The sequence below is a fragment of the Ammospiza nelsoni genome, chromosome 1, assembly GCF_027579445.1.
Source record: "Ammospiza nelsoni isolate bAmmNel1 chromosome 1, bAmmNel1.pri, whole genome shotgun sequence".
Classification (NCBI taxonomy): Eukaryota; Metazoa; Chordata; class Aves; order Passeriformes; family Passerellidae; genus Ammospiza; species Ammospiza nelsoni.
This window is the reverse complement of record NC_080633.1, coordinates 141111972-141136006: the sequence shown is the minus strand read 5'-3', so window position 1 is coordinate 141136006 and position 24035 is coordinate 141111972. Positions and strand designations below refer to the sequence as shown.

General features: G+C 37.5%; 1 protein-coding gene across 1 annotated transcript in view; it reads right to left on the bottom strand.

Annotated features, from left to right (window-relative positions):
- Nucleotides 1-24035, bottom strand: part of COL14A1 (collagen type XIV alpha 1 chain) — a 113625-nt gene that overhangs the window by 13671 nt on the left and 75919 nt on the right. The window contains exons 30-42 of the mRNA XM_059482315.1: nucleotides 23784-23822; nucleotides 23445-23583; nucleotides 21089-21231; nucleotides 20136-20245; nucleotides 18763-18921; nucleotides 14658-14735; nucleotides 14292-14378; nucleotides 9074-9127; nucleotides 8574-8669; nucleotides 7276-7329; nucleotides 6786-6839; nucleotides 1083-1136; nucleotides 133-204 (exon numbers count right to left, since the gene is read on the bottom strand). Coding sequence (XP_059338298.1) covers nucleotides 133-204; nucleotides 1083-1136; nucleotides 6786-6839; nucleotides 7276-7329; nucleotides 8574-8669; nucleotides 9074-9127; nucleotides 14292-14378; nucleotides 14658-14735; nucleotides 18763-18921; nucleotides 20136-20245; nucleotides 21089-21231; nucleotides 23445-23583; nucleotides 23784-23822 — 1139 coding nt within the window. The remainder of the gene's footprint in view (nucleotides 1-132; nucleotides 205-1082; nucleotides 1137-6785; nucleotides 6840-7275; nucleotides 7330-8573; nucleotides 8670-9073; nucleotides 9128-14291; nucleotides 14379-14657; nucleotides 14736-18762; nucleotides 18922-20135; nucleotides 20246-21088; nucleotides 21232-23444; nucleotides 23584-23783; nucleotides 23823-24035) is intronic.

The following is a 24035-nucleotide window of genomic DNA, read 5'->3' as shown; positions in this document are numbered from 1 at the left end:
TTAACTTAGCCACTAACTGCAAACAGATCATAGGCAATAAATATTGAGGAGTTCTGTCAAACAGTGAAGCCAGGCTCAGAAACCAACCAAAGCACAACAGCAGACAGTGAAATATTAATTAGTTTTACTTACAGGAGCTCCAACATCACCTTGTGGCCCCTGACTTCCAGTAACACCTGGAACACCTGGAGCACCAGGTATGCCCTATGTGGAAAAAGAAGAGGAAAATAGTGGTGATGACAACCAACATCCATGAGTCCTGATGAGGAGAAATGCACAGACAGTTCTGTCAGTCAAAGATTGAAGACTCACAGAGAGAAAATTAAGAAATGCAATTTGTAGGAAAAAGAGCACCATAAGCAAAGCTCTGAGAAAAGCACTTGAGAAAAATAACTTGGGCTGCTTTCTGGAACAGCAGAAATTGCTGAACCACTGGACTAAATCCTGTGATGTCAGTACTGTGTTCGGGGGGATGACTCAGAATGTTTTTCCAAAAAACATCAAGATGGCTTGGAGAATACTGTGTACAACCAGCAGCTTCTTCCAATCTTTTAAATCTCTTAAGAAGGCATTAACTTTGCCTAGCTGCCCCAGCTGAGAAGGCTGAGACTGATTCTGAAGACAACATATATCCTGCATTAGAGGCTGGGTGTAGCCTCTGCTGTCTTCCTTGATTACTCTGTGGAGCACCTGTGCTCACCTCCAGCCTCTAAACCAAGTTAAGCTTGATGGTTCACTTCAGCTAACAGTCCTATGGAATTTTTGACAAAAAAAAAAGTCTTGTTTCAAATGTTCAAAGCAGTAATTCCCTCTTCATAGTGCAGTTGCTTGACTAAGAACAAGCTATCAATCTATTGACAGAACAATTCTCTCCCCTCCCCATGGGAGACATTTTCTTCTTAAGCTAAGTAGAAATGGAAAGAAATTACACTGGACAGGAGCTCTCTGCCAACTCAGTGCATCATGAGAATTCTGACTTCCCTTGGCCTTGCTCTATCCACTGTAGCATAGATAACAGTGTGATCTGTAATCCCCAAATCCTGCTGACTTTTGCAGTAAGAAATTCCATGGGCAATACTCACCATTGGGCCAGGAGGTCCTTGTGGGCCTGTGGGTCCATCCTTGCCAGGAAAGCCCTATAAAATATAAATAAATGCAATTTCACCAGCTTTTTATATGTACTTCATGAATCTGTTCTGTTTAATCTAGAAAAAACTTTTTTACTTTTGTTCTTTGGTTTTGTTTTACTTTGTTGCTGTGTTTTTTGTTTTTTTTCTAAATTAATACCTGTTGGTAGTGGTCTCTTACAAACAAATTTCCTTCTTTGCCCTGGGGAGGGTTTATTTCTGAAAAAGAGGCTTACCAAGATTAAAACAAAAAAACCCCAAACAAACAAACAAAAAACAGCTAGTCACACAAATTTTTTTTTTTAAGAAAAAACAATACAAAATTCTTCATACTGGCAATTTTAACTTCTGAGTGAATTTCACTTAGAACCCTTCTGTAGGGAAATGAGGGTTTTTGCTGTCAAACCTCTCTACCACAAGGTCACATTTCTACATCTGTTCTCAGTGGCTGCAAGCATTCCCAGTGCCACTGATGAGGTGCTGAAAGATGGCAAAGGAGAGAGGATCTCTGTGCCCAGCAGTGCTGCTCATGGGCTCCAGCCATCCCCAAGCCCTGCCTCGGGAAGCAGCGGGAATGCTCATGTGGTTTCCATCAGGAACGTGCCTCAGAGCTTCCAGAAACAGCAGCCAAAAACTAAAGATAACTTGGAAACTGGAAAGCAAGTACATCACAGAAAAAAAGACTGACCAGATGTAGAGGAAAATACACTATTAATAAAGTGTTCTTTACTTCATATAAGATAATTTGATTAATGCAAATTAACCAATATGTGCATTTTGTATCCACATGCTAAAAAGCTTGGGTTTCTGACCAGCCTGATGATTAAACAATTCTTTAATTACCATACAGCCTGAATAGGAGATATATAGTTTTCCCTTTGGCTCAAGACCAATTTGAAAGGTGGTTTATGCTAGAAGGTATTTGGTTTATTGCTGAAATGTTTGAAAACGTTTATGGTGACACACACAGTAAAGAACATTCCAGGCCTCAGTATCTCATGGAGCTTCAGAAGAAAAATGTACAACTTTTTTGGTTTGTATTTTTTTTCCAAATCATTGTTTCTGACATGGTTTTAGTAATGAATATAACATATACTACTAGTTTTATGCTTTGCACAGTTTGGAAACTATTATTCAAATCTGCAATCATATGGCATAAAACATGGCTGGGGAATAATATTATCTGCCATATACCTGGAAAGGTTTTTTAAAAGCTCTAGTGGATGGGTGTTTTGATGATAAAATAAGCCACACAGTCAACTCCCATTATGTTATCTAGGTATCCTTAGACTTGATAAGGAAGCACCTTCATATTCCACAGTGTAGCCAGATGAAGCTGACACCCTCATATTTATGTTTCACTTTTTAAAGCAAAGATGTAAAACCTCTATTTTTGCTCAGTTTCAAAGCAGGATGAAAACGCATTTGACCCTTTTAAGGGCTTAATTTAACTAGGAGGAGGGAAATATAGTGCTTTCCACTGACTTCTAGGGTCTAGTGTGGAGTCAGACAAGCTTCTGAAGAAAAAGAAAATCGTATGTTTTTCTCTTGTCCCACCCCGGTCAGAGAGCAGAATTAACAGCATGATCAGCAGTACATTTTCTTGGAATATATTTCACAATTTCCTTCTTTGGAGCAGTGCTCTTACTCCTGGCTGCTCAGTAATCACCTCTTGTCTGTTTTCCTAGGGTTTATTTCTCTTGGCATTGTGTCTGTATTGCCCACAAAAGATCACCTCCTACTTCATTTGCTAGATGTGAAAATTGCTATATATAAATCAAATAGAAGCCTGGTTCAAGAAAGAGTATGGCAATACCAATTCTCTCATGCTGGCAAAAGACTAAAGATATTTGTTTGTGCTGCCAGCAGCATTTGAATATGATGTTACTCAGACCACCTGATGGCCAGAATGGATCTGACACTCATTCTGAACTTTTGAGCTGAGAGCAGAGATTAGAAGTACCAGGAAATTGGCAGGAAGAGTGGGAATTTATTTCTTCTGGCTCTTTCTCCCATAATTTTTAGTGTATGTAATGTAGAAGAAAATAGAGCACAGTGAGAATTCACAAAGTTGTATTCTGAGTACTGAAGCCTTGTAGATACTATTTAATCTCCCATTTATTGAATTCTCCTCTTTGCCTAACCACCTCTAATCCAAGGGGAATGACTGGAGGAATAACATAGCTCTGTCACATCCAGAACAGAAATGACTCTGCACAAAGCCACTGATTGTCTCCCATGGAACTGCATGTCCAAGAACAGGATAGGACAGATTTTGATGTGTGACCTAGAATGTAGGTCTTAAAATCAAGGTTTATATCACTTTGGAAAGTTAAATTAAGACATATTTTGCTAATGGCATGAAAAAAATTTCTAGAGAAAGAGACAGAAATTTTAGAAGGGATTTTATTTGCCAAAATACAAATGGCATCACTGGTAAAATCTCAAGGGTGCTGAAATCAGTACTGCTGCTGACCTCATTATAAACTCTTGAGCTTTCTGTAGCCTGGGATTTGTTTGAGGCAGCTTGTGGAGAGGTGACTTTTCAAGCAGGGCTAGATACCAGCAAAAACTTCACTGAAGCTACGGAGCCAGGCTTGAAAAACTTTCATGTAGATCCTTTTAAAAACCCGTACAGCCTGGGACACATGACTGCCAATTCAAGATCTGTCTGTCAACATGAAATGCTTGGGACTGTTGGTGGACAAACAGGATCTGCTCTCTTTACTAAAACTCCCCTATATGGTTAGCTGCAAATATGGGACAGCAAGAAAGGACACTGAACAACCACAGCTACAGCCACACAACAAAAATAAGTCATTTTACATTTATAAAATCTTTTCTGACACTCTGGAAGCAGATGAGAGAGGAGGGGACTGTTCCTCATGTGTAGTCTGAGATGAAGATTTAAACAAGTTACCAGACAGGTATAAAATATTGTCATGCATATTCTGAATATTTGCTTTATTATCAGAAAAAACCATTTTTACTCTCATTTAACTTTCCCAAAGTATTTTTATTACATCTCATTCTTCTTCATAAGGAGGGTATGTCATTATGAAAAGGACCTTTTTATGAATTCACATAACTGACAGAGAAGACGTTCTATTTCTTTCTAAAACCCAAGAAAAAGCAAATGAATCAAGGACTAAAAACCAAATTCAGAAATACAAAAAAGAAATTTTACAGATTAAATTATGAATTACAACATAAGAAAGGAAAATCAAACGCTTTCCTCAACTGATTTCAAAAAGAAAATCAGAAAGCATGAACACTAGAAATCAAAACAAAAAGAAGGGGAAACAAACTGTAAAAGTGAAGGGATTCCAATTTTAAGATACTGAAGGAAAAAGAATCTCCATTCATTCATTCATTAATCTAATATCACATTATACCCAGTTCAAAGTTCTCAGAGATCTCCGAATAAATATCACCCCTATGCTTACCACCATTAAAATCAGTGTGATTTAACAACCTGCCTAAGTACTCCACAGCACTACTACCACTATAATTAAAATACTCAGAGATCAATAAATACTAAAGGGGAAGGGATGACTAAGCTAAGAAAAACACAGAAAATCTCAGTTCTAGTAGTATAATACTTGCAAAACAGTTTGGCATCTTGGCTAACAGGAGGAAACCCAACAAAAGGAACATGATACAAAAAAGCAATTTACTTCTCAGGAATTTTCCAGTTCCCCTTTGCTGATGCAGTTATGCCCTTCAGAATTATCTCTTTTTTAAGTGCTGGGTCTTCAAAGAGACTGCGGTGAAATAATTGGTTTGGATCTTTGCCCATTAAAAGCAATTTCATGTTGTCATAACTTCACAGGAATCAAATGAGTTACAACACCATAAAATCAGTATAGCATAATTATTTGTTGCCAGAGAAATAATTACAGTTGGACAACATCGCAGAGGGGTCTCACAGAGACAATACCAGGCTAACAGAACTAATTTTATGAGCTCTGGGCTGTTTATTCAACTCCCGTGATTAATAGCAGAGAAGAAAGAGAACACACAAATAGGGCATTATTACTCTATCTATAAAAACAGGCAATTTATGTAATTGCTCTACCTTTTTATAGACAACAGTGGGGTATTCTACAGAATAAACAGCATATGACTGTTCCAGGCTGTATCAAAAGCCTTTGCTGCACTAATCTTCCTCAGCTTTCCTCTGGAATACCATCCTGGCAACAACCTGGCGACTCCCACATGTGGGGGGACTAGAGCACTTCTGAACTGGTGGCTGGATCAAGGCATGGCTGAGGGCATCCTCTGCTAAATATGAGGTCAGCTACAGAATAAAATCAAAACACAGAGTTCTTTTCTCCTTGAACTGCAGGCGTCCCTCATGATGAGGAATGCAGGGGGAGGAGGCACACAGAGCTCACTTGGACAATGTTTAGGACCATCTCAACTTGTCCAGGACCAAGACCAGACAGAACATGGCAAAAACCCAAATGTTCACCAGGGTCCAGGTCTCTATTAACCTGGCATGAAAGTTGGGCAATTTACAGGGAAATATTCCAATGCAGCCAAAAAGAAGACATAAAAACACATAAAACCATAATGCATCACAGTATTATAAAGTAGGGGAAAAAATGCATTGACTTACATATTTCAATACAATTTAATTGAAAATTAGAAGGCTATTCCTCCAATTAGATTATTCATCTGATGATAATATTGCACAAATCTTTATTTTAGTAAAATGCCTTTCTTTTCTTGATTTTAGAGAAAAAACCCCCATTTATCTATTTCCCAAATTCTACAGTAATGTCAGTGGAATTACTTCTAGACATATGTTTATGCCAATGTTTAAATTCATAATAGTGAATTCAGATAGATGTTTTGCTACAGCGTTTGGGTTTTTTTATAACAAGGTAAGAAAATCAAAGAATTCCCAGATTTCTCTGAAGTTCAAGTTACATTAACATTTCCAAAAAAAGGATCATAAATATGTAAATCTTGCTCAAATGAAACTGAAAAGTTATATTTCATAATGAACTTCTGCTGTAGACAGAAATCTAGTACTATGCTAACAATAACTTTCCAGACTGACTAATAATGAAACAGAAGTCTCCCCAAGGAGACAAGGAAGAGGAGTTATAGGCTTAACTGCACAAATAAAAATGAATTTTCTTTTACTGGCTCCTAGACAGACTGTAAATATCTGCAGTCGTTTCATCAGGACCAGAATAAGGTTGACTAAATTTTGGTATTATATATTTTTCACCTTTTTTCATGTTTCTGCAGGTATCATTCTACATTCAATGTTTAATTTCCTTGTAGTTGTCTCTGTTTCATTACTTAGCTAGAAAGCAAATTTAGATCATTGCCTTGGATTATATACTAATTATACACCATTTAACAACCATTTAATTATAAATATATAAGCCAAGAGATTAATTGGCAATGCTGAACACAAGTGAAATCTACTTCTACCAAACGCACAAAGCACAGGCATCGTGCAGGGGTCCCATTACACATCTGAACCCTCAGCAGCAGACAGAAGGACATCCACCCTATTGGCACAGAGAGATATCTCCAGAAAGGACAGAGGTGCCATTCATTATAATAAATCAGCCATGCTGGGAAACATTTCCATTATGGAATGGGAACAAAACGCATGTAAAACTCATTTTAGCTTACCCTTTGACCTTGAGCTCCATCTCTTCCTGGTGAACCTGAGGCTCCTGGGACTCCCTAAGCATTACAAAAGGAGAGAAAATTATGAGATCAAATTAACAGAATCCAACTATTTTTGAGTGAAACTGTATGACATGTTTTGGATAAATGGAACTAGGAAGCTCAATAATGGGTGGCACCATAGAAGAGATTCAGTAAAGAAGGTATTTCTGTGAAATGAGAGATGAGTAAACACACATCATTAAAATGCAGAGGTGTTGAGTCTACAGAGACAAAATTTCGGCATTAAACAAGAAAGTAACCAGCTCTTCAGGCCCAAGTGAATCAGCTGCTGCACGACAACATGCCCTGGATTCCTCCTCTTTCTAAATCCCTGCTCAAATTCACCCCAACAATACATTTCTCAGCAGTTTGTAAAATGTGCCCTAAACTCACAATCATGTCAACTCAACATTCAAAGTTAGTCAGTGACAGGGTATACAATAGGGAATACCTGCAGGCCAGGGAAACCAAGATCTCCCTTCTCTCCCTTTTCACCTGGTGGCCCCTGCAAATAAACAATCACACATAGTAAACAAAATACATGGTTACTTTTCTGTTTTTAATAGTTCCCTTCAGCTTCTTAAAAAAAGCAAAAAACAACAAAGGAAACCAGTGAGAAAACAAACTATGTTTCTTTCTGAAAGCAAACATACAGACTCTTATTTGCAAAAATGCAAATGTAGAAGTTATAAACATTTTAAAAAAACTCTAATTTTAAAAGGTTTCATAAGTAACCTGATAAAACTATAGCCATTTTGCTACAAAAAAAGGTAGCGATTTTCTTTTTCCCTTTAAAGAAACTGACTTCACTTCAGGCCTCAGTAGTATCTCCAATAATGGTGAAAAAATGGGTTTACTGTGGAAACTGGGCATGTTTCTATGGTATATATGCATGAGAAGAATATACTTTTCTAAATAATAAATAAATGTTACTTTTAATAAAAAATCAATTTCTCTATGAAGTAACTGCTCTTATTATTAAAGTATTCTTATTATTCTGTATGACAACACAATCAAGAATATACAGCTTTGGTTAACCATTATATTTTTCATTAGTATCATATAGGCTGGAAAAGGATGAAATTTTATTATAATGTAGTAGATTTGGAAAAAAAAATAGCAGAAAATAATATATGGATTATTACTTTTCTAGACTTGTCTGTACCCATCCACTGGAGAGGTGTATGAAACAAGATAAGTGCTACTGATTCATTATTCTAACTATGTTTATTTATTATGAAATTCTGTGATTTATTTCACAACAGCCTTGCAAATCCAGGCTTAATCACTTCCTCTGATGATAGATTTCATTATGTAATGAATAGTATTGCTTAATTTTGGCAGAGAATATGGTGTTCTTGCTTGGGTACACCTTTCAAGTCAGAACTGATCTGCAATGAGCACTACAGCCAGAAAAAGAGGAAATATTAACATTTTGATCAACTGCCATGTCACAACCCCCACTGCAATTTATTTTCCCTTGACTCCAGGCCTGGATGCTAATATCCAGGTCATATTCAACCTGCAATCAAATACTTTCAGATGACTAAAAATTCTGTTCAAAATAGAAAACCAGAAATTCTGGCATTGAGCCCACGTTCACTGGAGGTCATACCCACATCTGTGATTTCACCTCAAATACTGAAATTCAGATTCTGATCACAACACCAAAAGCTATTTCAGTCTAGTCTAAGCTATTTGCTGTTTAAAAGATCATAGAAAAATGCTTATTGATTTTTTAAGTCTCACTGGAAGCCCTTGAATAGAAAGTCCACTGGGTCCTTGTGGTCCGGGAGGTCCCTGCGGTCCAGGAACACCAATTTCACCTCGAGGTCCATCTGGTCCCTAAAGTAGCACAGGACATAAGTTAAACTCTTATCATATGGACAAAGGCAGCTTCTGTTTGAAGAACTAAATGCCAATAGACTCAAAGACATTTGAAATATGAGTTAAGATATTTGAGCAGTTAGGGTTTAATTTAAAACTGTCTGGTTTCTTTATAAACACACACACAAAAAAGAATTATTTATTCCATGAAAATAGCATTCTGAATTTTATATCCTTTATCAAGGAACAAATAGGACAAGTAATTGTTTTGGAAAGAGCTACAGTAAATGCCAGTGACATTTCACTATGCTTTTTCCTCGAAAAAGCCAGAGACAACCTGGAATTCATTTCAAGGTTTCCATGCAGCAGAAATAAACCAAGAACCCATGCATCTGTCAATTGTAGAGTGCTTTAAAAAGTACCTTTGGACCTGGATCACCACGATGACCTTTGGCACCTCTGACACCTGGACCACCCTGTAAAGCACAAGCACAGGACTCACTGAAAACCAAAACTCTCAAACAGAAACGAAATCCAGAGAAGCCCAAACAGATTCTTCCTGTTCCTGAATCAGCATTCAAGAATCAGTAAATATCCTGTCAATATTCTTCCACTGGAGTAATTAAACCGGGAACATGCTGAAGTGTGGCCATGCACAGGAACAGATTTAAACACAGATGTGACTTGTTAGAGCCAAGAATGCACACTACGTAAGAATGAAAATAACACTGAAAGCTATGATATGGATGGAAATGTGGTCATGGGTTCCCTTCCAGTTGCTGCAACCTCCTGCACATCTGTCTGTTCTCACCAAAATCACATAGTTAAAGGCTGAGTTCCCAGAAAGGCCAAGAGCATTCTGGCCTTTATCAGATACAGCGTGGCCAGCAGGACCACGGCCCCTGTACTCAGCACTGGTGAGGCCACACCCCAAGTGCTGCGTCCAGTTCTGGGCCCCTCACTACCAGAATGACACTGAGGGGCTGGAGCACATCCAGAGAAGGGCAACAGAGCTGGGGAATGGTCTGGAGCACAAGTCTGATGAGGAGCAGCTGAGGGAGCTGGGGGTATTTAGCCTGGGGAAAAGGAGGCTCACGGGGGACCTCATCACTTTACATCCCCCTGAAGGAGGCTGTAGCCAGGTCAGGCTCTACTGCCAGGTAACAGCCACAGGATGAGAGGAAGTGGCCTCAAGTTGAACTGTGGAAGGTTTTCATTGGATATTATAAAAAATTTATTCACAGAAAGGGTTGTCAAGCTTTAGAACAGGCTGCCTAGGGACATGATGGAGTCACCATCCCTAGAGCTGTTAAAAAACATGTAGATGTGGCACTTGGGGACGTGGTTTAGTGACAGACTTGGCAGTACTGCATTAACAGCTGGACTCAATCATCTTGAAGGTCTTTTCCAACATAAACAGTTATATAATTCTGTCATTCTAATGTCTTAGGGACAGTTTTCAGCAAGGACAACTCCAGACCCTACTAGATCTACACCATGGTTTAATTTAGAGCTATTGCTAGATAAAATGCTCTTATGGACATTCTTCTCTTTTTGCTTTCTTCAGCAATACCTACATCTGCTCATCATTTATTAACCAACTTTTGCCTTCTTTATTAGTATAATCTGAGACACTGGAGTACCATATATCTGTGGATGGCTGCCATGAATGTGTTTTGCAACAGCATCTACATGTGCTTTCTGTTCTAGGACAGCATAAATAACTTCTTTTTCACATCAGTTTCCCTCTTCCCCCATCTGAGTATATTGCCTAATCTTTTGGAATATGAGCTTTACAGGTATTCTGCCTATCATTGTACTCATAAAGGACCTTGTACAACCAGACACCACAGCTGAATAGAACTCTTTAGGGGCTACAGTAAGTACTTACAACAACAACAGCAGTTAAAGCGATAAGAATAGAAAATATGCCTATATGCAGTATCTATGAGACTTTAAATAGGAGAAATAACAGAAATGTCTGGAAATCCCAGAGTACTGTTGCCCTTCAATGAAGGTGTCATGGCATGGTCTTCACATATGATCACAGAACAATTTTCCATTACCTCTCCTAGCTCCCTCGGGCTTCTTTCTTCCATCCCACATCTCCATGGCCACAACTCATTCCACCATGACCAGCTCTGACCCTAAAACCTCATCCCATGCTCTCCATGGAACCAAATTCCAATTGCCAGTTGCAAAATTCCAGATACTCCTATTGCTGCATTCCAATCTGCTCTCCTTTCTCCTTCCACTACCTTACTCTGAGATTAAAAATTCCTCAGCACAATGACTGCAACTTTTTAACATAAACACAATCACAGTTTTCCCCCATTGTGTTCTCATAAATTGATTGTATTTTTACTAAGAATATATACTTAAAATTAGCCTGATGGTGAGCTATTAAATTATGTGCTTTTGAATTCATGCTGAAGTTGGCACACTTGTCCATGTTGGACAAGTGGTGGTATACTTGTTCATGTCCAACCCAGCAACCTTGCTTGGTAAAAGCACAACTTCCAGAAGAGCATTTATTTAAGATGAAAACATCAGAAGAGGCCCCTCATTTTTTTCATAGACTTATTTTGGTGGTTATTCCCCAGCACTACTAAGCCTGTGTGATCAGTTTCAGGTTTTTGGGGGTTTTGGGCTTTTTTTCTGGCCAAAAATTCTTGTTATGCCTTCCCTTCTTTTGAATGACTTCTTATTAGCCAGTGCTTTCTCCCATTACTACATAACAGTAGATTATGTCTTGATAATCTACTGTTATCAAGACATCTCCTTGTCACCATCATATTTTCTGGAAAAATCCCCTTGCCCAGGATCCTTCTCCTGGGAAGCTGCGAAGCCTCAGAGAAAAAGGAAAACAATATTATCTCATTTGATTCTCCTGTGTTTTGCTGCTTTGGAATGTAGCTGGAGATGGTTTACCAACAGGTGATTGTTTCATTGGTTTCATGTGAATTGTTTTCACTTAATGGCCAATCACAGCCAAGCTGTGTTGAGGCTCTGGAAGAGTCACGAGTTTGTTATTAGTGTGTTTTAGCAGACTTACTTCTGTAAGTATCCTTTCTCTATGCTTTAGTATAGTTTAGTATAGAATTCTTTAATATAATATAGCATCTTAAAATATTAAATTAGCTTTCTAAGAGCATGGAGCCAGATGCATCATTCCTTCCTTCATCTGGGAACCCCACAAATACAAGACCTCCTAATTTCTTTTTAACAGCACTGAAAGCTTTTGTTTTTGGCAATTAAACTTGTCCAATTCTTCAACAATTCTGTCTCCTTCACCTTCTTCAATTCTGCAGCATTCCTTTCAAATGCAGGCATTAGTTTTAAATGATATCTCATTTTTACTTTGTGTGAGGAACTTCAGACAGCAGGATCAAATTCTGCCAAAAATGAAGCCATGAAAACAGTATCCCATGATGAAAATTGCCAGATAATCCTAACTCTAAACAACACTTTGTCTTACCTGAAGTGATGCATTTTCTAAAAAGTTAAAAATTCTTTCTAGAGTTACTGTCCCAAACAAATGGAAGCATTTTATTTGGAGTGTTTTTAGCCTAATGTCTAAAACTGGCTACATGGTAGGATCCTGATCTCTTAAACAGAAGAATCCTTGGCTTGGAGAAAAGTCACATGACATTTTAATAACTTGGAGCTCTCCTGACCAGACATAGCACATATGACTTTCTGACTTCTGGTTGGCGCAGAGATGAACAGTGACTTTATTCTTTTTGCTCTGCTTTTTTCATAGGCCCTGAAATATTTTTTTCTTTTTTTTTTTCTTTTTTTTGCAGAGCTCTACCATCTAACTGTCTGGCAAAAAAGCATCACTTATAACAGGCTGAGCTCCAGAATCACATATTTCCCTGCCTTGGCAGTGATTTTTCTGCTTGATTTTAAGCTTCCTCTTGCCTGGCACTATGCTGTTCAAAACATGGTTAATTCTAAATGTAATATATAGAAGCACATTATTTTACTACTGGGTTAAGCCTTAGCAATTCCTGATCCATATATCTTTTGAACTATAATAATAGACATCCAGTCTAATAATTTTCAAACATTTTTCATTTTACTGTGAAATGTGGTCAAACTACTCAATTTAAACGACATTTTTATGTGATTTATCCCATTTTTTACAGAACAAAAACCAGATGCTAAAATGTGGAAATTAAAACTTTCATCCATACTTGTTTAATAACCTATATTCAAATAGGAGAACAGAATAATTTCTCCTTGTTCAAGATGCAGCTCTTAAGTGAATTTCCTCTTGAATTTCTTTCCAGCTTTTTGTAGAGCTTGAAGAACAGTTCTTGCAGAAAGACTACCCTCTGAGTTGTCAGGAGGATTAATGTCTGCTAGGACCTACTATCTGAAGGCCTTATGTGCAAGTCAATTTTGTTGTTAAACATGCATCTCATGTAATTTGTGCACTTTAACACCAAAAAAATTTTCCCTCACTTTCTTCCCTGGCTCTTTAATTTAAAAACATGCCCTTGGTGCATCTGGGACAAAGCATGAGCCAAGAAATATGCAGTTCAAACTTTTCACAAGAGAGCCTCATCTCAGACTCACTCAGCAAGCAGCCCTAAGATACCAATCATAGTTATCTAGTTGTAACAGAAAAAAATCCATGACCATTCAACAGATCTCCAAGTCAGGATTCTTGTTAAACCAAATCAATAATGGACCATCACAGAGCCTTTCTAAATTGATAAAAATCAGCCTTGGGATGCAAGATTGAGTTCTCAAAACTTAGTGGGCCTGAATCTCCAATGTCTGGTCTGATTGTCTGAGTTTCCACAAGTCAATAAAGAGAAAGGAGATTTATTCCATCTAAAATACTACACTGACACAGAGGGAAAGTTAAATAACTGTTTTCTGCAAGAGACTATCTAGTTCCACACAAGGAACTTAGACACACACTTACTTAACACCTACACAGCAAACGCTTAATGATTGCCATCAAAATGACACCACTAAGCAAATGTAAAACTTGTAACAATGTACATTTCATCATTCACTGGAAAGTTTAAACAAAAATTAAATTCAGCTTTCCACAAAGGCAGATTATTTCATTATTTCTTCCCTTCACAGCTCTTGGATACCTCTCTGCCTTTAAGAACTCTCAGAAGAACCTGTACTTCCAGTTCTACTTTCCAATAAATATTTTACTTAGGTAGGGTTTTTAAGACAGAAAAGTCTTCTTTCATCACATACTACACAAGTGGCATTGTCATGTTCCATATCTTTAATTGATAAGAATTCTGTAAACTGTGCATTTCAGAAATCTTAATTCCAAACTATACTTAATACACATCTGCTAGAGCAGACAGAGAGGTGATTAAAAATTGGAAAATAAATGGCAGTACCTATGAGGTATCTAATGCTACAGACAGATAAAAGGGTTCCAGGTCTAAAGAATACACCCACTGCTTCAGCATAATCCTTCTTTATATAATTCATAGCATCTTCATTATAAACTGAATAGAATTTTATCTCTTTACCAGTACTTGTAAGTGTAATTTAACCTTATTAGTTATACAATGGCAGTATATTCACAGTATAAAACAATAAAGGTGGCCGGTGACTATTTGGTACAGCTCACTACAAAGCTGAATAAAACCTTACCGGTGGTCCAGGAGGTCCAAGGGGACCCTTGTTGGCTTCTGAACAGGAACAAGCATGAGGAAGGGCAGGGCAACTTTCCTCATCTCTCTGTGAAAAGGTTAAGACAGGAGAAGAATGATGTGCAGAACTTCAAATGCTAGGTATTTTATCAGTCTAAGACGTAGTATTTAGTACAGTTTAAGACAGTACTCAAAAGCACCTACTTGATTTAGAAAAATACATCTAATTGACTTTCAATAGGACAAGTAAACCAAGCAGAGATGGGCTTTTACGAAAACTTTTAAGCATCCATTCCCCAAAAAAATTTGTCTCAACAAAGTAGAAAATAAAAGGTAAATTCCACACTTATTGAAAGAGGTTTCTTACCAGGCCAGGGAGTTCACAGCATTTGTCTCGATTGGCCCATGAGGTAGCACAAATAATGTCAAACATCTGTAACTGCAGCTGTTTCAAAACAAAGGTGGTGTACAATATGACTGTTAGATCAGTGCAAAATGGAGCCACCAGCAAGCAAAGCCAACTTGATTCAAGCACTCAGATTAGACAAAGGATTTTGACTTTGAGCAGCAAGCCACAAATACCACATTTAAATGGCAAATCCACTGCTTTGACCAAATATGTGTCCAACCAACTCATCTGAACTACCAGACACTACATGCATTGAGCAAAGCTGTTCAAGGTTAGATGCTGCATGCATTTGTTGAATTTTCCCCCAGTCCTTGCTTAAATTCTTTTTTTTGCCCAGTGGTGTCTTCCAGTATCTTTTTATAGCAAAAAAGACATCAAGAGTCAGGCAAATAGAGTCTAGCTTCTCTGAATAACTCCTCTTAACCCTCTGGTCTGCTCTTCAGATTTTATCTGGGACAAGGTCTTCTGTAGACTATTACTTACACTGGAGTTGAGCCACAAATAATATTTCTCATTTTTCCAGTTTAATTTTACTTTAGAATATGGCCTCTCTTATCCGTATTATCCCCAGGCAATGGTAGCTTAAGACAGTTTAATTTTACTTTAGAATATGGCCTCTCTTATCCGTATTATCCCCAGGCAATGGTAGCTTAAGAATGGGGAAAGGCTTGCTCACCACGTGACAATATTGGGCAAAAAAAAAAAAATTCCCATCACAGGTCTGGGAACATGGTTTGGACAAAAATTTAATCTGCAAAAACACACACACATGCTAAAAATAGTGGCTGCTTGATACTCAGAAACAATATACTAAATAGGACTCAATGGTAAAACCAATTATGTCCTTTACAGCCCTCGCTGAACAAAGGGGTCTACAGAGATGAAGCTTTCTTCTGTTGCTATTTCTATTCTTTTTCCATGCCATGTTTATGTGCATACTGAATAAGGAATGGTATGGAACAGAACATCCCATTAAATTAACCCCACATGTTAAAAAATTTGAGGAACTGCTAGAGACAGAATGCTGGGTTTGTTCCCATTATTTTCAGTGGCATTATTTTAAGATCAGAACAGAGGGATGAATTTTAAAATTTTCTTATGACTGCATTGCTTCTAAAGCTGTTAAAATTAACTACATATGTGCACCTTTGGTTTTGCCTCATTTTTTTTCCTTTTAAAAGTCAAATACTATATTTTAAATAAAGGCATACTTTCATATAAATAGACATTCTCCTCACCTGCCAGCAGATTAGCTGGTGTGTGGATTTGCTGTACTACAGATGCAGACACAATGAGCTGGCACCACACAAAACACCTCAGACAGCTGAAGTGCAGCACAGAGGCAGCATCTGGGTTTGGCTCCATGGAGATCCACCCTGGGTCCAGCAAGTCTGTGCCCATGTCTGTGTCAAATGGAAGCTGGGGCTGCACGGGGAGCCACTTAGTGTCCCTCTTTGCTGCTCATCCCTAAGCTCCTGTCTCCAGGAGGCCTCATAGTGCAGCAGCAGACAAAAGTGCAGGCACACACTGCTCTGGGACACAGAACACATGAGCATTTGCATGATATTGCTCTTAAGCAAATCACACATCCCAGAAATGGGGTGCAGCCACACCAGAGCTGGTTATGTAGAGAGCACCTTAGGTTCAGAGGTTGTATTGCCATTTTTTTCCATAACTCATTCCATCCCAAGCTATTCTGTTGTCCTGATCAATGGTAGGACAAAATTTATAGATAGGTATGTACATGTATTCATTTTGTCTGGACTAGGCAATCTGGACAATAAGAATAAAGTCTGTTGGTGTAAATTAAAGAGCAAACAGACATTTTCTGAAATGCTGTATTCACCAACCAAATGTTGGACGACTCAGTATTCTTTTTAAAAACCATTATGTGGGTTGCTCTGACTCAAGCTAAAACCCAAAACAAAGCTTTCTTTGCTACTCTTAAACATTTATTCATAAGTCTATGCATTTATAGCGATTTTGCTTTCTAAATATCCAGCCCCACAAGCTGAATCAGTAAGGTGGAAAAATCCTCATCTAACCAGGCTACAGCTCTGCAAATTTCTCAACAGACCACGTTAGACAATACTATTAACAGTACATATACATGCAAGCAAACAAGGTTCAAAGAGGAGGAAACATCAATAAAGAGGAGGTCTGTGAATTGTAGATAATGTTTTAAAGTTGGACTTTTCATTAAATCCCACTGAAGGAATAGAAAACATTACTTGCTGCTGGTCCCATCAGGTTTCATTGCTCTGGCTACCATACAATCCTGAGATGACTCATTCAGGAGTGTTAAAAGGGTTTGGCACCTTGAGCCTAATCCCCTGTTTGATCAATCTGTCTGTCTGTCTGTCTGTCTATCTATCTATCGCTGCCTGTTCATTTTACCATTGCACACTGTATATATTGATGGGAAAAAAATCTCTGGTACAATTATATTTCCTCAAAATTGAAACGTCTGGCAAAATTCAAATGACTGCTCTATATTGATTTATATTTAAAATACACCAAAAATATTCCAAGAATGTTAAACTGTTCCATGTGAATACAATTAGACAAAACATCCACAATTTTGTTCCAAACTGTCCGCTTATTTTTACTCTATGTAATAAGCATGTCTAAAATTAGGAGATCTACTAATCTAGTAGCTGTTCTGAGAACCTCTATCCTGCCTCCTACTAGATTCCTTTGATGTGTTTTAGACTAGGAAACCATCTCATCTGTGTCTTAAATGTGACTATTTAAAGAAGTACTGCTCAATATTAATGAATTGTGCAGAATGGAGACTTCAGAGCATGGCATTTGGGTGCTTTCTTGATTTGTTTCTAATTTGATATATATGGTAATACCAGAAGACAGCTTTACCCTACTTAAGAATTTTCATCTTCATCTACACGTTTCTAATCTTACATCAGCTTTACAGTTCATTTGAACAAAATCATATTTTTCAGTGAGTGGGCAGTCTGATTTTTTTTTTTAATAGATTACTAGGTTCTAACAAAAGACACATTTCTTTCCACTTCTTTACAAAGGCTTCTCTAATTCCAAGATTTCCTAAGTCTGCCTTTTTCTGTTTCTATTGGAATGTGCCTACAAAGGTTTCTCTGTGTAATTGTCTTTCCAGGCTTCATATAATTATTATCCATCAATTTGGGCCCTAAAAGCTCTTTCTTTTCATACAGAGACATATTCTGAGGGCTTATTTTTTACTAAACAAGAGTGTTTTCATATATTAACAAGTAAATACATATTTGAAACCTCATTCCTATTCAAGTCAATCCTTGGTTCAAGGTTCACATTCTCTGCTAAACTCATTCTAGGGTCAAGAAAGTTCAAGGAAAATTAGCAAACACTACCATGCACAAAAAGCTCAAAATCTCCCAAACAAAACAAAACAAAACTGAAAAACATGCATTGGTTGTCAAGCAGAAAGAATAATCAATTACTGCTTCTAGGAGAATAATTTCAGAGGAATGAATGAGCACTTAAACTGGGGGAGAGGGGAGACTTTTCTCTCTTAAAATATCCTGTATTATAAAAGAGCTAAGTAAGCCAGGTCTACTTGGATGGGAGCTTTTGGGAACAGTGTGTGCCAAACCAGCTCAATTTTTTTAGTGAACAGACAGTGAATTAAGGGGCAGACAAAGAATCAGAGGAATAACAGACATGGGGAATAGTTACAAAAAAAATTAAAAACCAAAGTTTAAATAATTCCAGGCAAAGGAGTTATGCATGACATTACTCTATGTAATTATTTTTGGAACATAAGTAATATCTGAATGTATCAACTGTGTTTACATATGTTTTTGAGAATAAAATTTCAAAAATATTGAGAATAAAATTTCAACAATTATTTCATTTATTAAAATAATAAAAAACAGATTTTGCCCATGCTGACAACTACTACAGGCTTTTGCAGAATTTCTGAAATGCTGGGTCTTTACTATTTAAAATGAATTCACTTGGCTTCAAGTTAAAACCAACTGCAAAGTTCCAAAACATTTGATTTTTAGAATATTTTAAGTGTTGGAAAGAGTTGTTCTGTTCCACTCACCGGTGCAGAATTATCCCTTGGTCCCCTGGATCTCACCATCCTCCCCAGCACTTCTATGCCATCAGAACTAATATTCCCTGCTGCATTAATGGTCTTCTCACCCACTTCCTTGCAGTCAATAATTATCTTGGCCGTGGTCTTGCTGATAACAACATGCAACTGAGCAAAAGAGAAGATGTTTTAACACACAAAGGAGCCCATGAGATAAATGTGTTCTTTCCTTGGGAAAAAGGGGGGCATTTTTGAAATGATCTCCTAACTCCATGTTTGCTAATGAAACTCCAAGAACACTCCAAAGCAAATAACCTAGATGACCTCTAGAGGTCCCTTCCAACCTGAATTATTGTATGATTGTAAACTGTTGAATGAATTTAGTTTATTTATCTACTTCTGGAACATCTGCAAAGAAATTGGCAACTTAAATAATTTAGTCAATAAATAAATAATTTGTCCCAACAGAAGATCTACACAATGTTCATTTACTACTCAGATCCCACAGAACCTTTGATTTATGTGGTCATTCCTTGTACAGAGCACTGAATTTCACCATTACAGACATTATAGCCAGCAACTTGCAAAAGCCAAAACTAAACAGTAAAATTTAGTTTGTAAATTATACACTGACAGCAAAAGCTGCCATAGTGAAGTTTTTACACTGAAAAAAAATCAAATCACATCAAATGCAGTACGGAAAGCAGAGCACAACAACCAAATTCTTTCCTTCTGCCTTGATCACACTCTGTTGACCCTCACTGTGCAGCAGAGACACTCCCAGTAGGGAGGACTAGCTACAACTGTCCTGTCATGAGCAAACTCTCAGGGCTTTTGTTTGTTTGTTTTGTTTAGGAAAGATCCAAACATCAGGAAAAAAGTCAATGACAAAATTACCCCCTATAACAAATAGGTGCTACAATCCCAGTGCTGCTTCACCTGCTTTCAGAAAGAATGTTAAAAGTTCTCAAATAACAAAAGAAAGTTCAACATGGCATAGCTCTTAAAATATATTTTAAAATTACAACTTATGAAAAAATTATTTTTTTACTGGAAATTTTATTTTGAATGACACTGCCAATCCAAATCTTAAAAGGAAAAGCTGATTTATTTCTAAATTACTTTTCAAGATACGTATTTTTAAATGAACTCTAAAACACAGGCAAAAGTATGAGATGAAAATTTAACACATCAGCTTCATGGTAAAAACTATGATTTGTTTAATGTTAATCTAATTCTGCAAAGAGACGTATGACAGTAAAGTAGGTGTTACAAAATACATATTTGGCAGTAATTGACCTCATGAAACATGATTTTGAAACACAAAAAACTCAAAAGTTTTTATTCAGACTGCTTTTTTCCTCCCTATTGTTGTTACTAACCTTATGAAAACTCCCATAAAATATCTTCCTTATTTCAGGACCTTCAAAAGTTACAGTCTGAAAATCTCCTTTGTAGTCATAGTTAAAGAAAGTCAGAGTTTTTCCACCATCTGTGTGAGATCAAAATTAAGGGCTCTATGTTAAAGAAAAGTCTTTTACAATATTTGAAAGAGTCAATTTGCATTTAACAAAGCAGACCAAAGATGACAGGTCATATGTTATTAAACACATTCATAAACAACACACTGACCTGCAAGTAACAAGTTATATCAGAGAAATTCTCTTTCCTGGTTTGACAGGAAGGATGGACCAGCAGTTCTGAGTCTACCTCACACATGTCTACCTGGTTTTACTCTCTCATTCATTCTCTGTGAGAGCTGGATGAGAAAAACCCTTCTTCAAGCTGGCTAAATGCCTAATTCCCACCTATTTCAAGGTGACAAACTGGCAGCTATCAAGAACAGGTATCACAGTAGCTTCATCTTCCCCACAGTAAAACCTTGTAAAGTATAATCCCTGGTTCACAGTTGTGAAAGTAAAACCAAGGAGAAATGAAGAGCCACCAAAAGTTCACGTCTGTGGTCCTTACTCTGCTTTCCACCAGACTGCATTTCCTCTACATATTCTCCCAGTACCACTGGCTTATATCAAGACAGATTTGATCAGAATCAGATTCAAAGCACTGGAAATCTTAAAAGCAGATGAGTACCTCACATCAAATTGCATCTAGTATAGATCCTTGGAATCCAGTTTAAAGCAGTTAACTCAAAATTTGACTCTAACTCCAAATTAAGCTCAGTCAAATTGAATCTAAAAGCCATGCATTAGTGATTCTCCCTGCCAGATTCAGGTGGTTGTTCTGGCAGCAGATTGAAACACTGGCAATAATAAAACTAGACACAGAATTAATCATTTGTACAGTTAAAATCACTGATAAAACAGAAAACACATACTATCTAAAATAACTCCAACCAGTGGTTCATATGCTTCGTTCAAAATCTCCCACAGAGCAAACGGCTCCTGCGGCGTGTCCGGCAGTACCCGAAAGAGAAACGTGATGGTGTAATCAGAAGGGAGACCTTCAGGATGCAAATACCTGTCAGGGAAATAATCAGTCTTTGAAACTGGAACAACACTAAATCTGGTGATTTACTCATCAGAATTTTGCAGAGCATGCTTTCTATTACGCTGTACATTCCCTTATGAATCAAGACTGAGAAGCGATATAAGTGTCTATAGAATTTACTCAACTTGATAACTCTGAAAGAATGCTTATGAAGAAAGTAGAAGTTATTGTCTCCCTTGAAATTTACAAAATTGACCTTAAAATTTAACTTTTTTTATATAAATTAAGAAGATCAAATCAGAGGTCAAGAAGTAAAGCTGAAATTAAATATATTTAAGGCTTTTAAAAAACAATAGCCACTCTCAAGACCTTTGAAATTGTTCCATTTGGGAGACAATGGAAATTGCTTGGAAGACCAGTCTCAATAGACATGTCCTTTGTCATTAAACCATTATAAATGGATTAAAATTAGGAGTGACAAAACCGTTATAGGAAGCTTTATAAAATATAGAGAATGGAGTTTATATATTTCAAAGCCAAAACAAAAGAAAGTGAAGTCAGAACAGATTACATACTGAAATACAATCTGGTTCCTAGAATTTGTGCAGAAGAGAGAGGAAGTTTATGATATAGAAGTACTTTATTTTATGTCATTTCCAAAAATCCATTATTTCTTCAAGTTGAATTTAATGTTTTGTTGTCAAATCCCAAAGTGAAACATTGATTGACTGTATGTTAAATGTTAATTAGTCTGATTCCTTAAAACCATAGTAAGGGAATCTGAAAGAAGTCTCAAGAGTTATTAAAACAATTTATTTTGAAGTGTTTCTGGCACATAGTATGAATCCTGTTGAAAAGAGATTTAACATGATATATCATCCATATATTCTGCACACTGTCAGTAGATTATCAGATGTGATGTTACCGTGCCCATAGAGAAAGAGGGGCAACTCAATAGATAAAAGAAAAAAGCCTTTGCAGTGTGTCCATTGTACAGAATGAAAGCCAATTCAGTAAGCAGAGTGGGTTAAATGCAAGGTTTGGGGACACAGAACTCAAAAAGGAGAATAAATTTAATGGCATTCAGTGCACAGATGAAGTGACAAAGCCAAGTGGTATTTTTTAGACATACCTGTGGATCATCAAGAGAAAGGTGTTCTCTGAACCATGAAAAGGAGTGAAAGTCTAATGAAGCAGTAAGACTGGCCTGGGGTGGCAGCTAGAGAATAGCATATAAAGGCAGCAGATCAAATTAGAAAGAAGCAGAAAGGGAAAAAAGTGAGAAATATTAATCCCTTGGCATTTCAGTCCATCAAGGCCCAGGAGGAAACAAAACAAGGAGAATGGGAAACAGCACCAAGAAGTACAGCTCCAACTGGGACACAACAGGATAATCACACACTCTGATGATACCCAATATAAACCTTCAATTTCCCACTGTTTTCCTCTGTTATTTATCTTAGATAAATAATATTTTTCATTAACCTTCCCACGTGTAATTCATCAGAGCCACTGCTTCTCTCTGGTGCTACTTAAAATGGAGTGGGGGTCTGGACTGAGAGGAACCCGACACAATACAGACACTGTTTATAAAAGAAACGGGGTTTCCATCATTTCCTCGCTGAGGAATGACAGTAAAAGTTCAGTCAGGGGATTCTTCACGGCCTCCTCCATAACCCTCCCAAGACACAGTCCCTGTGACTGAAAGATGTCCTGCCTCCCTCCCAGGCAGGTACTGGATGGGGCTCACACAGACTCACTTCCACATAAGGGCGTTAATCTTCCCTTGTAACCAGTGGCTGGACACAGACTGCAGTAGAAATGGCTGAGGAACAGCTGAAGCAGGTTCTCTTTCTGACCCTTGTTTCAAGGACATGCTGAACTCTCTGAGACTTCAACCTGCATTCCAGAGGCACCCTTCACAAAGTGCTGCAGACTGGAATCTGCCCAGACATGGGCCTGCATGAAATTGCCAGGTGTTACACAGACACCAGCCTGAAACAGGCTCATGGGAAAACCAAAACAGCCAGTGGGCTTACCTACATTTACCTACAATTGCTATTTTTGAATTAAACTGATTGAAGGGTCAGAGCACCAAACAGTTTTCCTATTCATCAGTATATCACAGATCATTAGCACCTCTGCTCTTCTGACTTAAAAATATGAGTCCCTGAAATTAATAATTGCCTGCACTAGAAAATTATCTTCACGTGGTTTTTGAGTATTTATATGTGAATACATACTTGGTAGGCTGGGATACCAAGGCATCCTTGTGTAGTCTGTAACATGGGAAAACATTAAATGTACCAGGTTCCATGGAAACCCCTTCCACAGATGAAAACTCCTTTTCAACCAAACCAAACATTTCCATCATTTTAAATCCTGGAAGATATCAAAAGGCATGTTTTATTAATTTAAATTAATACTGCATCAGAGGATATAAAAAAAGACATTGCCAATTGTATCTAAGAGTTTCATTGCCTGTTAGCATGAAGGGAAATGTATTGTCTAATACTGTGAAAATAATCTAATGAAAATTATTCCATAAATCAGAAACAAAAACGAACATAAAAATACTGTACCTGCAAAATTATTGCCATCTTTAACTACAAGTGGGCAGGCTGGAAAGGAAAAAAAGATATATTTAAGAATACAAGAGATGTCCCACTGAGTCAGAACAATCATGCAATTAGACTTAAACTCAGCACTCTACCCCAAGAGCAGCAAAAGGAGGCTGGGTAGGGAGGACAGGCAAACCTGGGCACTTCCTACTCCATTCTGTCGATGCTCCTCAGGATCCCCAAGGGTTGTAGCAAAGATACTAAGGGGTGCTC